Raw genomic sequence first — 17,792 nt, forward strand, 5'->3', positions numbered from 1 at the left:
AAAAACAGTGACCTGTCTGTTCTTGGAATCCATGTCCAAAATTCCCAGAAAAATTGTCAGGATGAAAAACCACGTAAAAAAAATACCTTAATACCGAAAAAAAAACGCTTCTGTTTTGTCCCCATTCATTGTCAATGGGGACAAAATGTGACTGAACAGAACGGAGCGCTCCGAAATGCATTTGTTCTCATACCGGAGAGCAAAACGCAGCATGCCGCGGTTTTCTTTCCTTCCTGGGATGCGGAGCAAGATGCATCCGTCATGACCCACAATGCAAGTCAATGGGGACGGATCCGTTTTCTTTTGGCGAACCCTGCCGGATCCATCAAAAACGCTAGTGTGAAAGTAGCCTAAGGCCCCTTTCACACCAGCGTGACGGATGCGTTCAGTGAAACTCGCACTATCAGTCAGTTTTGTCTGCGATTGCGTTCAGTTGTTCAGTTTTTTCCGCGTGGGTGCAATGCGTTTTGATGCGTTTTTCACGCGCGTGATAAAAAACTGAAGGTTTACAAACAACATCTCTTAGCAACCATCCGTGAAAACGCACTTGCTTGCGGATGCGATGCGTTTTTCATGCAGCCCCATTCATTTGCGTGAAAAACGCAGAATATAGAACATGCTGCGATTTTTACGCAACGCAGAACTGATGCGTGAAAAACACCGCTCATGTACACAGACCCATTGAAATGAATGGGTCCGGATTCAGTGCGGGCGCTCGCTCGTGTGAAAGGGGCCTAAGTGTTACCCTTAAGGGGCTGTTCACACTGCGGGTTTGTTTGCTCCGAAAACCCACCGGCGGCCGCTCCTTTCTGCATCCCATTCATTTGAGTGGGAGGAAGCGATGAGGATCGTAGAGCGACGGCTTAAAGCTGCGGCCGCGCCGAGAAGGAACATGTCCGTCTTCAGAGCTGCCTCCCATTGAAATTAGTGGGAGGCAGAAAGGACGTGGTGGCTGGCGGGTTTTCGGCAAGATTTTGGAAGATCTGTCCACGCCAAAATTTCTCGGTAAAGCCTACAGTGTGAACAGCCAATACGGCTGGAGTTTGTCAAAGTAAAATTAAACTGAAAATGAAATGTATTTACGGATTTGCTCTACAATTTGCAGTGTTTTTGCCAGTGATCATTCTGTAGCATAGTCGTTGGCCATGTCTCCTTCCTGTCACCGGAATCTTGGACTACTACCTGCAGGGCTACATGAGTAGTGATAAAGAAGTCCAGATCACTAATTAATATTACCCGTAGCGCTGCCGGCGCTCAGAGCTGTGCTGAAATGCATTGTCAGGACCGCTGCGCATGCGCACAGGAGTCCTCTCCATTATGTAACCACAGCAGTCCAGATTTCTGTGCAGCTTTGAGAGCTGACAGTGGAGATCTGGTCTCATGTAGCCCTGCAGATAACAGTCCAGATCACAGAGCTGCGCTGAAGTGCATTGTCAGGACCGCTGCGCATGCGCACAGGAGTCCTCTCCATTATGTAACCACAGCAGTCCAGATTTCTGTGCAGCTTTGAGAGCTGACAGTGGAGATCTGGCCTCATGTAGCCCTGCAAATAACAGTCCAGATCACAGAGCTGCGCTGAAGTGCATTGTCAGGACCGCTGCGCATGCGCACAGGAGTCCTCTGCATTATGTAACCACAGCAGTCCGGATTTCTGTGCAGCTTTGAGAGCTGACAGTGGAGATCTGGCCTCATGTAGCCCTGCAGATAACAGTCCAGATCACAGAGCTGCGCTGAAGTGCATTGTCAGGACCGTTGCGCATGCGCACAGGAGTCCTCTGCATTATGTAACCACAGCAGTCCGGATTTCTGTGCAGCTTTGAGAGCTGACAGTGGAGATCTGGCCTCATGTAGCCCTGCAGATAACAGTCCAGATCACAGAGCTGCGCTGAAGTGCATTGTCAGGACCGCTGCGCATGCGCACAGGAGTCCTCTCCATTATGTAACCACAGCAGTCCAGATTTCTGTGCAGCTTTGAGAGCTGACAGTGGAGATCTGGCCTCATGTAGCCCTGCAGATAACAGTCCAGATCACAGAGCTGCGCTGAAGTGCATTGTCAGGACCGCTGCGCATGCGCACAGGAGTCCTCTGCATTGTGTAACCACAGCAGTCCGGACTCATGTAGCCCTGCAGATAATATCTCAGAATTGTGGTGTCAGATTCCCTTTAACCTGGTCTGCTTTTCACAAACTTTGGCGCAAATTACGGAAAAGCAGACTCGAGATAGAGCAACATCCTAAATTCCCCTCATGGTATGTGCTCCTGAATATTGGGGCCTCTGAAGCCACCCCCTCCTCCTCACACCTAGAGGGTCCCCTCACAAGTCCCTTTGTGTGACTATGTCTCTTCTTCTTACAGAAATGTAGCTGAGTGAAGCCGGCGGTCGACAAGAGAACTGGGAAGCCAGCGGGGGTCAGCACGCGTCTCCGCTCCGCAGAATGTATCTCCGTATTCTTCTGCTGGCTTTTCTGACCAGACGCTGCACCTCAGAAGTTATACCCGGTGAGGACATCATCTGCATCTTTACAGTATATTTAGTGTCTCAATTCTTCGCTATTTTCCTCATCTCTGGTTGCTGTCACTGAATAGACAAATTCTTGATTACATCCAGAGGCTGAAAACCAGTACAGATCTAATACTGTATCTCTCACACTGAGGGTTTGCTACAATTGTATCCACTTTACACAATCCTCAATTAATCCCCCTCTCCATTTATGTCTCTTGTTCTCCTGGCAGCCACATGTCGGTATGCTCTGGGCATGCACGACCGAACGATACGTGATGAGGACATCACTGCTTCTAGCCAATGGTATCAGTCGACGGGGCCCCAGTTTGCAAGGTATGGACTAAGGAGATCATCACCTTTCAGTCTTTGCACATAGATAGGCTGATCTATAGCCAATCAGAACCCTTGGAGGACGAGATCACTTTTTAGCCAATAGGAGCACTGCTAAATTGGCCAGCGACAGTAGATGTTTCTCTCCTTCATACTGATCTATGGTCTATACAGAGCACTCTTTTCTATGTGCAGCACTCTAATTTCTATATCAAGCACTCCATTTTCTGTGTCACACATTTTCTATGGGGTGAACACGTGTCTATAAGTGACACTGTATAGAAATAGCGTTTGTAGCATTCTGTTTACTTGTGACCCTTCTTTACTGTACAGTATATGCAGCACTATGTGTGTGGCCCTATGGGCTCACTGAATATGTTAGACACGGCACTCTGTAGTCTGTGTGCAGCACTCTATGTTCTGGATGTAGCACTCTGTATTCTCTCTGTAGCACTCTATATACTCTATGCAGTTTTCTGTTTGTATATGTGGCACTCTCTATTCTCTCTGTAGCACTCTATACACCAAAAGCAGCATTTTGTTTCTATATGTGGCCCTGAATATTCTGTGTAGACTCTATATTCTCTCTGTAGCACTCTATATACTACATGCAGCATTCTGTTTCTATATGTGGCACTCTGTATTCTCTCTATAGCCCTCTACATTTAATCCTTAGCACTCTATATTTAATCTGTCACTCTAGTCACTCTATATAGTATATGCAGCATTCTGTCTATAACAATCTATATTCTGTTAGTAGCACTCTATATTCTGTCTCTAGCACTCTATATTCTGTCTCTAGCACTCTATATTCTGTCTCTAGCACTCTATATTCTGTCTCGACTCTCTAGCACTCTATATTCTGTCTCTAGCACTCTATATTCTGTCTCTAGCACTCTATATTCTGTCTCTAGCACTCTATATTCTGTCTCGACTCTCTAGCACTCTATATTCTGTCTCTAGCACTCTATATTCTGTCTCTAGCACTCTATATTTAGTCAGTGGCATTCTATAGTCTCTCTGTAGCGCTCTGTATACTCTATGCAGCATACTATATCTAGCACTCTATATTCTGTCTCTAGCACTCTATATTCTGTCTCTAGCACTCTATATTCTGTCTCTAGCACTCTATATTCTCTCAGTAGCACTTTGTATACAGTATAAAGCATTCTGTTTCTATATTTGTCACTCTATATTCTGTCCCTAGCACTCTATATTTTGTCTCTGGCACTCTATATTCTGTCTCTAGCACTCTATCATCTTTCAGAAGCACTCTGTATACTCTATGAAGCATTCTGTTTCTATGTGTCACTCTATATTCTGTCTCTAGCACTCTATATTCTGTCTCTAGCACTCTATATTCTGTCTCTAGCACTCTATATTCTGTCTCTAGCACTCTATCATCTTTCAGAAGCACTCTGTATACTCTATGCAGCATTCTGTTTCTATATATGTCACTCTATATTCTGTCTCTAGCACTCTATATTCTGTCTCTAGCACTCTATCATCTTTCAGAAGCACTCTGTATACTCTATGAAGCATTCTGTTTCTATATGTGTCACTCTATCTTCTGTCCCTAGCACTCTATATTCTCTCAGTAGCACTCTGTATACAGTATAAAGCATTCTGTTTCTATATTTGTCACTCTATATTCTGTCTCTAGCACTCTATCATCTTTCAGAAGCACTCTATATTCCGTCTCTAGCACTCTATATTCCGTCGCTAGCACTCTATCATCTTTCAGAAGCACTCTGTATACTCTATGCAGCATTCTGTTTCTATATTTGTCAGTCTATATTCTGTCCCTAGCACTCTATATTCTGTCTCTAGCACTCTATATTCTGTCTCTAGCACTCTATATTCTGTCTCTAGCACTCTATCAACTTTCAGAAGCACTCTGTATACTCTATGCAGCATTCTGTTTCTATGTGTCACTCTATATTCTGTCTCTAGCACTCTGTATTCTCTCAGGAGCACTCTCTATACAGTATAAAGCACTCTATATTCTGTCTCTAGCACTCTATCATCTTTCAGAAACACTCTGTATACTCTATGCAGCATTCTGTTTCTATATATGTCACTCTATATTCTGTCTCTAGCACTCTATCATCTTTCAGAAGCACTCTGTATACTCTATGCAGCATTCTGTTTCTATATTTGTCACTCTATATTCTGTCCCTAGCACTCTATATTCTGTCTCTAGCACTCTATCATCTTTCAGAAGCACTCTGTATACTCTATGCAGCATTCTGTTTCTATGTGTCACTCTATATTCTGTCTCTAGCACTCTGTATTCTCTCAGGAGCACTCTCTATACAGTATAAAGCACTCTATATTCTGTCTCTAGCACTCTATCATCTTTCAGAAACACTCTGTATACTCTATGCAGCATTCTGTTTCTATATATGTCACTCTATATTCTGTCTCTAGCACTCTATCATCTTTCAGAAGCACTCTGTATACTCTATGCAGCATTCTGTTTCTATATTTGTCACTCTATATTCTGTCTCTAGCACTCTATATTCTGTCTCTAGCACTCTATATTCTGTCTCTAGCACTCTATATTCTCTCAGTAGCACTATGTATACAGTATAAAGCATTCTGTTTCTATATTTGTCACTCTATATTCTGTCCCTAGCACTCTATATTTTGTCTCTGGCACTCGATATTCTGTCTCTAGCACTCTATCATCTTTCAGAAGCACTCTGTATACTCTATGCAGCATTCTGTTTCTATATATGTCACTCTATATTCTGTCTCTAGCACTCTATATTCTGTCTCTAGCACTCTATATTCTGTCTCTAGCACTCTATATTCTCTCAGTAGCACTTTGTATACAGTATAAAGCATTCTGTTTCTATATTTGTCACTCTATATTCTGTCCCTAGCACTCTATATTTTGTCTCTGGCACTCTATATTCTGTCTCTAGCACTCTATCATCTTTCAGAAGCACTCTGTATACTCTATGCAGCATTCTGTTTCTATGTGTCACTCTATATTCTGTCCCTAGCACTCTATATTCTGTCTCTAGCACTCTATATTCTGTCTCTAGCACTCTATATTCTGTCTCTAGCACTCTATCAACTTCCAGAAACACTCTGTATACTCTATGCAGCATTCTGTTTCTATATATGTCACTCTATATTCTGTCTCTAGCACTCTATCATCTTTCAGAAGCACTCTGTATACTCTATGCAGCATTCTGTTTCTATATATGTCACTCTATATTCTGTCTCTAGCACTCTATATTCTGTCTCTAGCACTCTATCATCTTTCAGAAGCACTCTGTATACTCTATGCAGCATTCTGTTTCTATGTGTCACTCTATATTCTGTCTCTAGCGCTCTGTATTCTCTCAGGAGCACTCTCTATACAGTATAAAGCACTCTGTTTCTTTATGTCTGCACTCTAGTGCTCAGTGCTCTCTGACGGGGCATTTTTTCTAGGAATCCTGGCGACGGGTTCCCTTTAATTCTGGTTAACCATGCCAATGCTGAAGGCGCTGCCAGCAGTGATGTAACGGGGAATCCTTGGAAGGGGCTGCATGATGTCACTGCTCTGAAAGCTCTCCGTTCTCCTGCATACTCTGGATCAGTCTGTGCCGGGGTACAGATAGAGTCAGTGATTGTGGGTGGGGGTGGTTAGGACCTTCTGTGCCCTACACTGTTTACTGTACATAAACTGCTATATACACCCCATGTTAGTAGTCAGTGGTCACTGCATCCACCCTGGTTGTCAAGGTTAGGACCTAGCTGGTGGAAGGGGGGGGGGGGGGATAGCAAATTATAAAAGGGATGCACAGATCTATGGTTGATTTAAAGGCACGTGGTCGTGATATTCTGTACCTCTTCTCCCAGACTACAAAGAGAAGAAGGTGACGGAGCCTGGTGCCCGGCGGGGCTCCTGCAGCCTGAGGACGTGCAGTACTTACAGATACATCTACACAAACTCTTCTTCATCACCTTGATTGGAACTCAAGGTCGTCATGCCCGAGCTACGGGGAAGGAGTTCGCCAGATCTTACCGGGTGGACTACAGCCGCAACGGAGAGCGGTGGCTTTCATGGAAGGACCACCAAGGGCAACAGGTAAGTAATCTATAGGAAACCATCTACCACGTATGGGTTATTCGTCATTTTGTATCCTGGATGTATTATCTTGCTTTTGCTTTGAAAATGAATGGATTTATTGGGGATCGATACTTCCCTATCTAGAAAAAACGAGGTTTTCCCCCCAGTGGTGGCCATATTGGTTGTCTCAGGGCAAGCAGGTCAAGCTTGACCTACCAGTTGAGCAAGATCCATGACATCTATGTGGTTTCCGGAGTAGCGGTGCAGACATGATGTCTTCTTCCCGTGGGTACACCGCATCCTGCCCTGAGAAATCCAGGACGCGGTCAGTCGCTCTACCACGTGAGTCAACAAAAAAAACTAGAAACAATTTGCAGCCCTTCATCAAACATAATGTCTCCCAAACTACGACATCCATGGGGGCTGTATAACCGCAGACTGGCCCTGAGTCGTCAGCCTGGCCGCCTATCCTTGACATAACTTCTGATAATACCCATCCTGACAAAGGGAACGCTGACCTTGCATATTCACGAGGAACCAGGTCCTGTCCCTTTTCCATAATGACTGGAGAGACAAAAACAGATAAAAGCAACTAAATCCATACTACAATAATGGTGGCTAGGATAGCCAGATGGATGGATCGATAGTTAGTGTAGATAGAAATAGGTAGATATGATATAGATAGATATTTGCTCAATGACTGATCATACTGTTTCTGATTTTTATATATTTAGGTTATTAAAGGCAATATAGATGAGTTTGACGTGGTCCTGACCGACCTGAGACCTCCAATTATTGCAAGTCATATCCGAGTCATCCCGGTCACGAAGGTCCCCATGACGGTGTGTATGAGAGTGGAGCTGTACGGCTGTGCATGGCTAGGTAAGGACATTGATGACCCCATCATCTATTCCAGTAGTGCATATTGGGAGTTGTAGTTTTACAACATGTCGGGAAGCCTTAGTGACCTGTATTATCTGTGTCCCAGATGGTCTGAAATCCTACAGCATTCCAGAAGGAGAGACCTTTATGGCTCCCGGACATCCCGTCGCATACCTGAATGACTCTACCTATGATGGCTACCTAGAGAAGAGGTATCTTACTTTAGTATATCAGTCACGCACCTGTAAGTAAATGTTTTTGGGGGTTCTCAGCACATTTCTATTAGGTGGTTGAAAAGAAAGACCAAATGAACAAAACAAACAAAAGGAGAAATTAAAGAAAAAATAATTAAAAGAGACAAAAATGGGAAGAAACAATAAATGAAATGAAAACATAAATAAATTAAAATATAAAAAGAAAGAGAAAGGAAGAGCAAAAAAGAAACCAAGAAATAAAGAAAGAGAAAGGAAAGAGAAAAAAAGTAAAAGTAAAGAGAAAGAAATAGCAAAAGGAAAGAGAAATAAAAAGCTAAACAGAAAGAAAAGAAAAAAGAAAGATAGAGAAAGAAAGAAAGAAAAATAAAAACAAAAAGAGAAAGAAATGAAAGAAAGAAATATGGAACAAAAGAAAGACTAAAAAGAAAAGCACAAAAGAAAAAAAAGTTAAATGAAAGATAGAAAGAGAAGTAAAGAGAGGAAGAAAAGTTAAAGAAAGAGAAAGAAGAAAAAGAAAGCATTAAAGAAAGGAAAAATGGAACAAGAGAAAGGCTAAAAAGGTATATAAAAACTTAAAGAAAGCAAAAAAGAAAGAAAGAAATAAAGAGGAAGAAAAAGTAAAGAGGGGAAAAAGAAAAGAAAAAAGGAACAAAAGAAAGACTAAAAAGAAAGCAAAAGTATAACGTAAACAGAAAGAAAAAAGAAAAAGTAAGGATACAAAGAAAAATATTGTGGGTAATGATGGACAAACATCGGCCGGGACGATTCGCGAACTGCGTGTTCGCGGCGGGCCCGATTCACTTTAATGGCAGGCGAACATGAAAATACTTACTAGAAGTGCACAAATAGTCCCACAACATGGACAGTGATACACCAGAAGGGGATCAATGGCAAAAATTCCCACAAAAAATATGTATTTTAATCAGGGGACATTTTTATGTGTCTTAAAGGTAAACTCTCAAAAATGTGCCCTGCAGGAGCCTAGAATAATGTTATTTCCTATCGGTTTGATGTAGACAAATGTGCAGCACTCCACGTTTTTGTATCCTGCAGAGTCCATTTAAAAAAATGCATAATTTTTTTTTCTACCATGGAACTGTATGGTGAACGGACGCCACTGTACGGCATCAGTCTGAGGCATCTGTTAGCGCATACATTAGTATGCATTAAATAGATGGAAAAAATAGGATGTGAACCGAGCCCTAGTGTCAGAATAAGCCCCAGTACACAGCGGAGCAGCGTGGCGGCCACGTACTGACAGAGCGCTACCTGGTCCTGGTGGTCAGGGATGAGGACTGTGCTTCCCAAGGATCATTTTCTACTGGGAAATACAGGGCCCAGTATAATACACTAGAATCTATATAATATAAAGATATTATCCCTTCCCCCGAATAATAATACAATTAGGTGGTCATTTATTATATAGAAATAAGTCTATGTTAGGTGTATTTCTGACACAGATTGTGGCGCAAAGGTCCTTAGCACCGCAATCTGCATATTTTTCCCGCTCATGCCAGGATGGCGTGGGCAGAGAAATGTATACAGTTATGGCCATCCAGATATTGGATACCACCGCCATACAGTGACCGGATAACACCGCCATACCGTGACCGGATAAAAGGGTATAAGAGGGCACGGTACAGGGAATGACTGGGGCAGTGCACGGGGTGTGGTAAGAGGGCACAATGCAGGGTATAAGGGGGCACAGTACGGGGTGGGGGGGGGCACAGTCACATGACCATGTGACATTGGAAGGTCCTTATGGTGAATTCGGTTTATACGCCACCATAATGAGAGGCAGGGGAGTGATACAAGGGTGTGATTATGTGGCTAGAGATAAAAAATGTCGGCCAGTACAGGCCCCAAAAATTAGGCATTCACCTGACATAAAAGGCCTTTTTGCCGCTGTATAAACATAAGGCGAGGACCATTCTTTGTTCTGGGTAGTGGCGGATATGTGTGGGCTGGCATGAAGAAATTCAATTACATGTGGTCATCACAGGTGTTGAATTCCTCCGAGATCCATGCCTCATTCATTTTTAAAAATGTGAGGTAGTCCACACTGTCCTGAGCTTGGCAAGTGCGTTTATCGGTCACGATCCCCCCTGCTGCGCTGAAGGTCCTTTCGAACAGTACACCTGACGAGGGGCAAGCCAAGAGTTCCATGGCAAATTGTGCCAGCTCTGGTTACAGGTCAATCCTGCACACACAGTAGTCAAGGGGTTCCTCGCTTCTCAGAGAGTCCACATCGGCCGTTAATCCGATGTACCGATTTAGTCAGACACCTGTTGGTCTAGGCGTTCCCTGAGGCTGGATGCGGAGGGCGGATGTCGATGGGTTGGGTGCAAGAATGATCTTATATCCGAAGTGACCCACACATCTTCAAACCGCCCTCTTCTTGCAGGCGCGGTAGGATTGGTACCCGCAACTGTTTAGCTGTGGGTGGAAATTCCTCTGCCAGCGCCCGCAACAGCAGAATGCAGCATCTCTCGCAGCAAGGCCTGGAAATGCTGCATTCTGACAGTCCTCTGTGATGCTGGTAACATGTCCGCCATTTTGTGTTTGTACCGGGGGTCTAAGTACGTTGCCACCCAGTACAGGTACTTGACCTTTATGCTTTTTATACGGGGGTCCCTCATCAAACACTGGAGTATGAAGGCCCCCATTTGCACTAAATTAGAAACGGTGGAGCGCTCTGGCTCCTGCTCATCACCCAGGAGAATGTCGCCCTCACTCTCCTCCCCCCAGCCATGGACAACACCAGGGATCCCCGAAAAGTTTAAAGCCTGATCTTCTTGCTCCTCCTCCTCCTCCCCCCAGCCACCATCCTCCTCTGACTCCTCTTCAGACTCCTGCTGACTTGTCTCAGATGGAGTAGCCCCCCCTGGGAATTCATTCAGCATTGCAACTTCCTCCTCTTCCAGCTCCTGCTCCTCGACGGCTTGATCAATGACACGACGCAATGCACGCTCCAGAAAGAAGGCGTTAGGTACGATGTCACTGATGCGCCCTGGCTGCGACTGACCAGTTTGGTGATCTCATCAAATGGCCGCAGAAGTCTGGATGCGTCGTGCATGCGTCGTGCATGAGCAGCCACTGGCGCGGTGAAAAGAAACCAAGCTCCCAGAACCTGTCCTGCTGCAGAGTTCGTACAGGTAGTCGTTAGCAGCACGTTGCTGCTGGAGCAGCCTATCAAGCATATACAAGGTGGAGTTCCAGCGCGTCGGGCAGTCACAAATCAGACGTCTGACGGGCAGGTGGTGTCGCCGCTGAACGTCAGCAAGGCGAGCCATGGCCGTGTAAGATCTTCTAAAATGGCCAGAGATTTTCCTGGCCTGCCGAAAGACGTCCTGGACCCCGGGGTATTTGGCAACGAATCGCTGCACGACTAAGATCACGGCACATGTGTAATTTTGCCCGGTTTCAGCGCGCTCAGCAGATTGGCACCGTTGTCGCACACCACTTTACCAACTGTCAAATTAAGCGGGGTTAGCCACTGATCGGCCTGTGACCGTAGAGCTGAAAGCAGTGCAGGACCGGTGTGGCTCTTGGCTTCCAGGCACAACAGTCGCAGCACAGCATGGCAACGTCTCACCTGGCACGTCGAATAGGTTCTGGGGAGCTTAGGGGGTGCAGCGGAAGAGGCGGTAGCAGTGGGAAAGGAGGAGTCAGCCGAGGAGGAGAAGGAGAAGAGGCAGGCTGGCATGCAATCCGTAGCGGTAACACCAAATCCACACGACTGCCACAGGTTACATGCTTGAAGAAGGTTTACCCAGTGGGCAGTAAAAGTTATGTACCTTCCCTGCCCGTGTTTGCTAGACCACGTGTCTGTGGTCAGATGTATCTTGGCACCGACACTGTGTGCCAGAGATATATTAACTTGCTGCTAAACGTGGCCATATAGCTCTGGGATGCCCTTCTGGGAGAAATATTTCCTTCCGGGGACCTTCCATTGCGGTGTGCCAATGGCCACAAATTTTCTAAAGGCCTCCGAGTCCACCAGTTTATATGGCAGTAGTTGGCGGGCTAGCAGTTCCGACAAGCCAGCGGTCAGCCGTTGGGCAAGAGGATTATCCGGCGTCCAAATTTTTTTTTTATTCTCGAACATTTGGGCCACGGAAGCCTGCCTTGTGCGAGATGAACGCGATGACTGCACGGTGGAAGGTGGAGTGGAGGACAAATGGAAGGAGAGAGGAGAAGGAGAAGAGGCAGGACGTAGAGCAACGGGAGTGTGGGTTCGGATGGTGTTGCTCCCACTGGGCTTGGTAATGGGAGGCCAGGTGCCTTCTTAAGGCGGTCGTCCCTAGGTGAGTGTTGGGCTTACTGCGACTTATGCGTTGACAGCACAGGCTGCAGATGGCAGCACTATTGTCAGCAGCTGACACATAAAAAAAAATTCCACACTGCGGAGCCATGTGCCGGCGTCCTGGGAGCGCAAGATGTGACCGTGCATGGTGGATGGCTCGCTCCAGATACATTAGCAGTCTGCTTTTTGCCTCCTGTGCCTGCGAGTTCTGCCTGCTTCTCCTCCTTCTCCTCCCTCTCTGCTGCTCCGTCTCTCCCTCTGAACTCCCCTCCTCTTTCTCTCTTGTGGGCACCTACTTGACGTCCATCGACACGTCATCATCGTCACCTTCACCACCACTGACATTAGAGATCTCCGAGTAGGCAGCAACAGTGGGGACTACCCTCCTTGGGGTGATCTGGGTACTGTCGTCAGACCGATAGGTGGCAGCCGTTGCTACCTCCTCTTTCTCATCCGATGCCAAGAATGGCTGCGCATCGGTAAGGTCTGGGAATGGATGGTAAAATAATTCCTCTGACTGGTGGTGGTGGTATATTTGGGGGTGCAGAAAAGGAAGGCTGAGTGAGCCACTCAACCAACTCTGGTGCGCCCTTTAAAGTTATTGCACGCGCCTTCTCGAACTTCCCACTTAGGCTCCGGCCTGGTGCACCTGCCCGACCTCTACCATCCCTGCGGAACGGTCTGCCTCTTCCTCTGCCTGTCATTTTCTAAATGACCCTCTGCCTAAGTCCATAGAGAAGAGCAGTATGTGTGGAAGAAGGTATATCGCAGCCCTCAATCAGTATTTGGTGGAAAAAGGTATATACTGTAGCAATAGCACCCCTCAATCAGTATTTGGTGGAAGAAGGTATATAGCACCCCTAAATCATTATTTGGTGGAAACAGCTATATAGCACCCCTCAATCAGTATTTGGCGGAAACAGGTATATAGCACCCCTCAATCAGTATTTGGCGGAAACAGGTATATGGCACCTCTCAATAAGTATTTAGTGGAAGCAGGTATATGGCACCCCTCAATCAGGATTTAGTGGAAACAGCTATATAGCACCCCTCAATCAGGATTTTGTGGAAAAAGGTATATAGCACCCCTCAATCAGTATTTGGCGGAAACAGGTATATAGCACCCCTCAATCAGTATTTGGCGGAAACAGGTATATGGCACCCCTCAATCAGTATTTGGCAGAAACAGGTATATAGCACCCCTCAATCAGTATTTGGCGGAAACAGGTATATGGCACCCCTCAAACAGTATTTGGTGGAAACAGGTATATAGCACCCCTCAATCAGTATTTGGCGGAAACAGGTATATGGCACCTCTCAATAAGTATTTAGTGGAAGCAGGTATATGGCACCCCTCAATCAGGATTTGGTGGAAACAGGTATATAGCACCCCTCAATCAGGATTTTGTGGAACAAGGTATATAGCACCCCTCAATCAGTATTTGGCGGAAACAGGTATATAGCACCCCTCAATCAGTATTTGGCGGAAACAGGTATATGGCACCCCTCAAACAGTATTTGGCGGAAACAGGTATATAGCGCCCTTCAATCAGAATTTTGTGGAAGAAGGTATATAGCACCCCTCAATCAGTATTTGGCAGAAACAGGCATATGGCACCCCTTAATCAGTATTTTGTGGAAACAGGTGTATCTCAGCCCTCAATCAGTATTTGGTGGAAGAAGGTATATAGCAATAGCACCCCTCAATCAGTATTTTGTGGAAGAAGGTATATGGCACCCCTCAATCAGTATTTTGTGGAAGAAGGTATATAGCACCCCTCAATCAGTATTTTGTGGAAGCAGGTGTATCGCACCCCTCAATCAGTATTTTGTGGAAGAAGGTATATGGCACTCCTCAATCAGTATTTGGCGGAAACAGGTATATAGCACCCCTCAATCAGGATTTTGTGGAAGAAGGTATATCGCAGCCCTCAAGCTGTTTTTTTGGGGGCAACAGATATATCACACCCGTTGCAATTAGTTACTCTAATAGCGTTTGTCCCTCTATCTAGCTGCGGTATTGCAGCAGAACCGCACACAACTGCTGCACAATATCACACCCTTCTGTATTTCACACCTATCGATAGCACACCTATACTAGTCCTTAAAAGGACTTTTGTGGCCCTATTAGCTAGCGTTTGGTGTCCCTAACCTGCTCCAAAAACACATAATGTAAAATGGCTGCCAGATCGGGTTCTGTTATAGGGTTGGAGGTGAGTCCATGTGCTGAAACGTCTCAATTGGCTGTCCTGTCCCACCTGATGGATGTGTCATGGGTCAAAGTTCGGTGCTATGCAAAAAAATATGGCGCGTGCGTATATTGCCATACGTTTGCATGTTCGGCGAATCGCAAACGAGAAAGTTTGCAGCGAAACCACCGCCGGGCAAACCGCAAGGTCATCTCTAATTGTGGGGAAACAAGCTCGCTTTGTTAAATGAACTCCTCTGCATCTTCTTCCCCCACCACCCATGTGCACTGATATGTAGACTAGGCTGCATTCATATAATTCTGCCCTCTACCTGCAGGAGGCTGTTTGATGGTTTGGGTCAACTGACAGATGGAGTGCTTGGATTGGACGACTTTACTCAGAGCCACCAGTATCGTGTTTGGCCTGGTTACGATTACGTTGGCTGGAAAAATGAAAGCACACGCGACGGTTATGTGGAGATAGAGTTCCAGTTTGATGGACCCAGAAACTTTACATTTATGAAGGTAAATGAGACACCTTCATGTATGTGCTGCTACTAACTGGTACATTGCTATCATGAGAATAACCGGGGGGGACATTCTTATCAACATAACCAGTCTCTTGAGGTCATTCTCACTACTGTAAACTATCTTGACAGCTCATTCTCACTACTGTAAACTATCTTGACAGGTCATTCTCACTACTATAAACTATCTTGACAGCTCATTCTCACTACTGTAAACTATCTTGACAGCTCATTCTCACTACTGTAAACTTTCTTGACAGCTCATTCTCACTACTGTAAACTATCTTGACAGGTCATTCTCACTACTGTAAACTATCTTGACAGGTCATTCTCACTACTGTAGAAACTGTCTCCTCAGATCATTCTTATTTCTGTAAACTGTCTCTTCTTACTATTGTATAACCTGTCTTCTCAAGTCATTCTCAATACTGTATAAACAGTCTCCTTGGGTCATTCTCAGAATGAGAGGTTATTCTCATTATTGTAAAATGTCATTCTTACTACAGTGAACTGTCTCTTTATGTTCCTCTTATTACTTCAAACCTGGGTAATTTTCTTGCTGTAAACTATCATATGAGGTTATTGTAAAAATTGGAAATCTTTTAAGGTCATTTGCATAGTTGTACATTGTCTCACTACTGTAGACTGTCTCCTCTTGTCAGTCACAATAGAGTGTCTCTTGTGGGTCTTTTCAACTGCCATACACTGTCTCCTCAGATCATTCTCATTACTGTAAACTAGGTCTCCCAAACTCATTCTCATGCTGGAAACTGCTTCAAGAAATAATCTGCGGTACTGTGAACTTCTCCTTAGGTCAATCTTATAATGTAAACTGTCTCCTAAGGTCATACTTAGAGAAGTAAACTGTCTCCTGAGGTCATTCTCATTCATACTGTAAACCCTCTACTGAGAGCATGAGCATGCTGTAAACTGTCTCTTGAAGTTATTCGTATTGCTGTAAACTTACTCCCCAGATCGTGCACATTACGTTATGCCACCTCCTTCAGTCAATCTTAGTACTGTGCACTGTGTGCCGTGGTCATTCTCAGTACTGTACTCTGTCTCCTCAGGTCACTCTCATAGTTGTAAACTATCTCTTATGGTTATCCTAATTTCTGCAGACTGTGTTTCTGAAGTAAGGTTTCCTTTGCACAGTGCAGTGCAGGGACGTAGGGAGGAAAAGCCACGGTGATTTACTATAGAGCATGGCACACAAAGGTTAAAACATGGAACTGTAAGTGTCAGTCTTCACTGCACCTCTGGTATTCTATTGCTGAACCAGTATGCTTTCTCTTGCTTTTCCAGGTCCACTGTAATAATATGTTCACCAAGGGGGTGAAAATTTTCCAGAGGGCCGAGTGCTTCTTTAAATCTCGACAACAGTCTGACTGGGAGCCGGACTCAGTGGGGGTGGTGACTGTTCTAGATGACAAGAACCCCAGTTCTAGATTTGTCATGATCCCTTTACAACAGAGAGTCGGGAGCTTTATCCTCTGCAAGTTCTACTTTGCGGACACGTGGATGATGTTCAGTGAAATCTCCTTCCAGTCAAGTGAGACATTTCATGTTCCGTGTCTTGTGTCTTTTTGAGTGCAGCTGTGCTGATATACAGATGTAGCAGAGCTAAAAGTTAAGACCAAACTCAGCTCTATAGTTAAATCTCTTCATACGTGTCCATACAGCAGTGTGTTTTCCTCTTTCCTGTTGTGAGAACACTTCCGACCCCTCTTCTCTCCCAGCAGCACAGTCTTATCATAGAGATATTGGGCCTCACAACTAGTCAGCCCTCTTCTTGTTTTATTTCTCTGTCCATTGGAAAAAATAAAAACTGGATTCTGATTGGTTGCCACGAGGACCAGTGTTTCTATGATAGCACTGAGCCGCCAGAGAACAGGGGCAGGAAGTGTTGTCTTGGGGACATAGTCATGAAATGTCTTCTCGTATAAGAACTCACATTTCACGTGTTAATTCTTGTCATATTCTTCTCCCCATCAGACATGCATTTTGAAGTGCCTGCCATTGTTACGCTTCTTCCAACTACTGTCAAGGCTGCTACCACTGAGATCCCTATGCTGAACGCTACTGAGAGGAACTCTGGTGGGTGATATGTACTTGATAACTGAGCACATATTATGACCTCCACAATTTTCTAGCACCCGCTCCCACCTTTACTGTCCTCCATTGCGTACTCATTGCTAGCTTACTATGTGCGCTGAAAACTTTCTGCCTAGAAACTCTGAACTCAAGCACTCCACCTGCCTACCTATGTATGCCAACGACCACATGTCCAACTATGAACACAAATCTTCATGGCCAATGGCCACTTGTACAACCATGAATACAAGTCTCCGTCAGGACCAACCACCACTTTTCCAACCATGAGAACAACCCTCTCTCATGGTCAACCACGACTTATATAACCATGAGCACAAACCTCTATCATGACCAACCATCACTTTTCCAACCATAAGAACAAACCTTTCTCATGGCCAACCACCACTTGTCCAACCATGAAAGCAAATCTCCATCATAACCAACAACTACTTGTCCAACCTCTACCACAGCTAACCAGCAGTTATCCAGTCATGAGCACAAACATCTATCATAGCCAACCACCAGTTGTTCATCCTTTAACACAAACCTCCAACATGGCCAACCACCACTTTTCCAACCATAAGAACAAACCTTTCTCATGGCCAACCACCACTTGTCCAACCATGAACACAAATCTCCATCATAACCAACAACCACTTGTCAAACCTCTACCACAGC

At 45.0% G+C, this 17,792-nt stretch overlaps 1 protein-coding gene across 3 annotated transcripts in view; it reads left to right on the plus strand.

Moving 5' to 3' along the window:
- The window catches only part of LOC121009181 (discoidin domain-containing receptor 2-like), a 78,334-nt gene that overhangs the window by 50,270 nt on the left and 10,272 nt on the right, over positions 1-17,792 (plus strand). For 2 of the 3 annotated variants that reach the window (XM_040442104.1, XM_040442105.1), the window contains exons 2-9: positions 2,356-2,499; positions 2,734-2,836; positions 6,692-6,920; positions 7,637-7,784; positions 7,891-7,996; positions 14,832-15,018; positions 16,326-16,572; positions 17,016-17,117. In XM_040442104.1, coding sequence (XP_040298038.1) covers positions 2,436-2,499; positions 2,734-2,836; positions 6,692-6,920; positions 7,637-7,784; positions 7,891-7,996; positions 14,832-15,018; positions 16,326-16,572; positions 17,016-17,117 — 1,186 coding nt within the window. In that variant the 5' untranslated portion in view covers positions 2,356-2,435. Of the gene's footprint in view, positions 1-2,348; positions 2,500-2,733; positions 2,837-6,691; positions 6,921-7,636; positions 7,785-7,890; positions 7,997-14,831; positions 15,019-16,325; positions 16,573-17,015; positions 17,118-17,792 lie in introns of all 3 variants that reach the window. The other variant, XM_040442102.1, reaches the window with a different exon arrangement.

The sequence above is a fragment of the Bufo bufo genome, chromosome 8 (genome assembly GCF_905171765.1).
Source record: "Bufo bufo chromosome 8, aBufBuf1.1, whole genome shotgun sequence".
Lineage (NCBI taxonomy): Eukaryota > Metazoa > Chordata > Amphibia > Anura > Bufonidae > Bufo > Bufo bufo.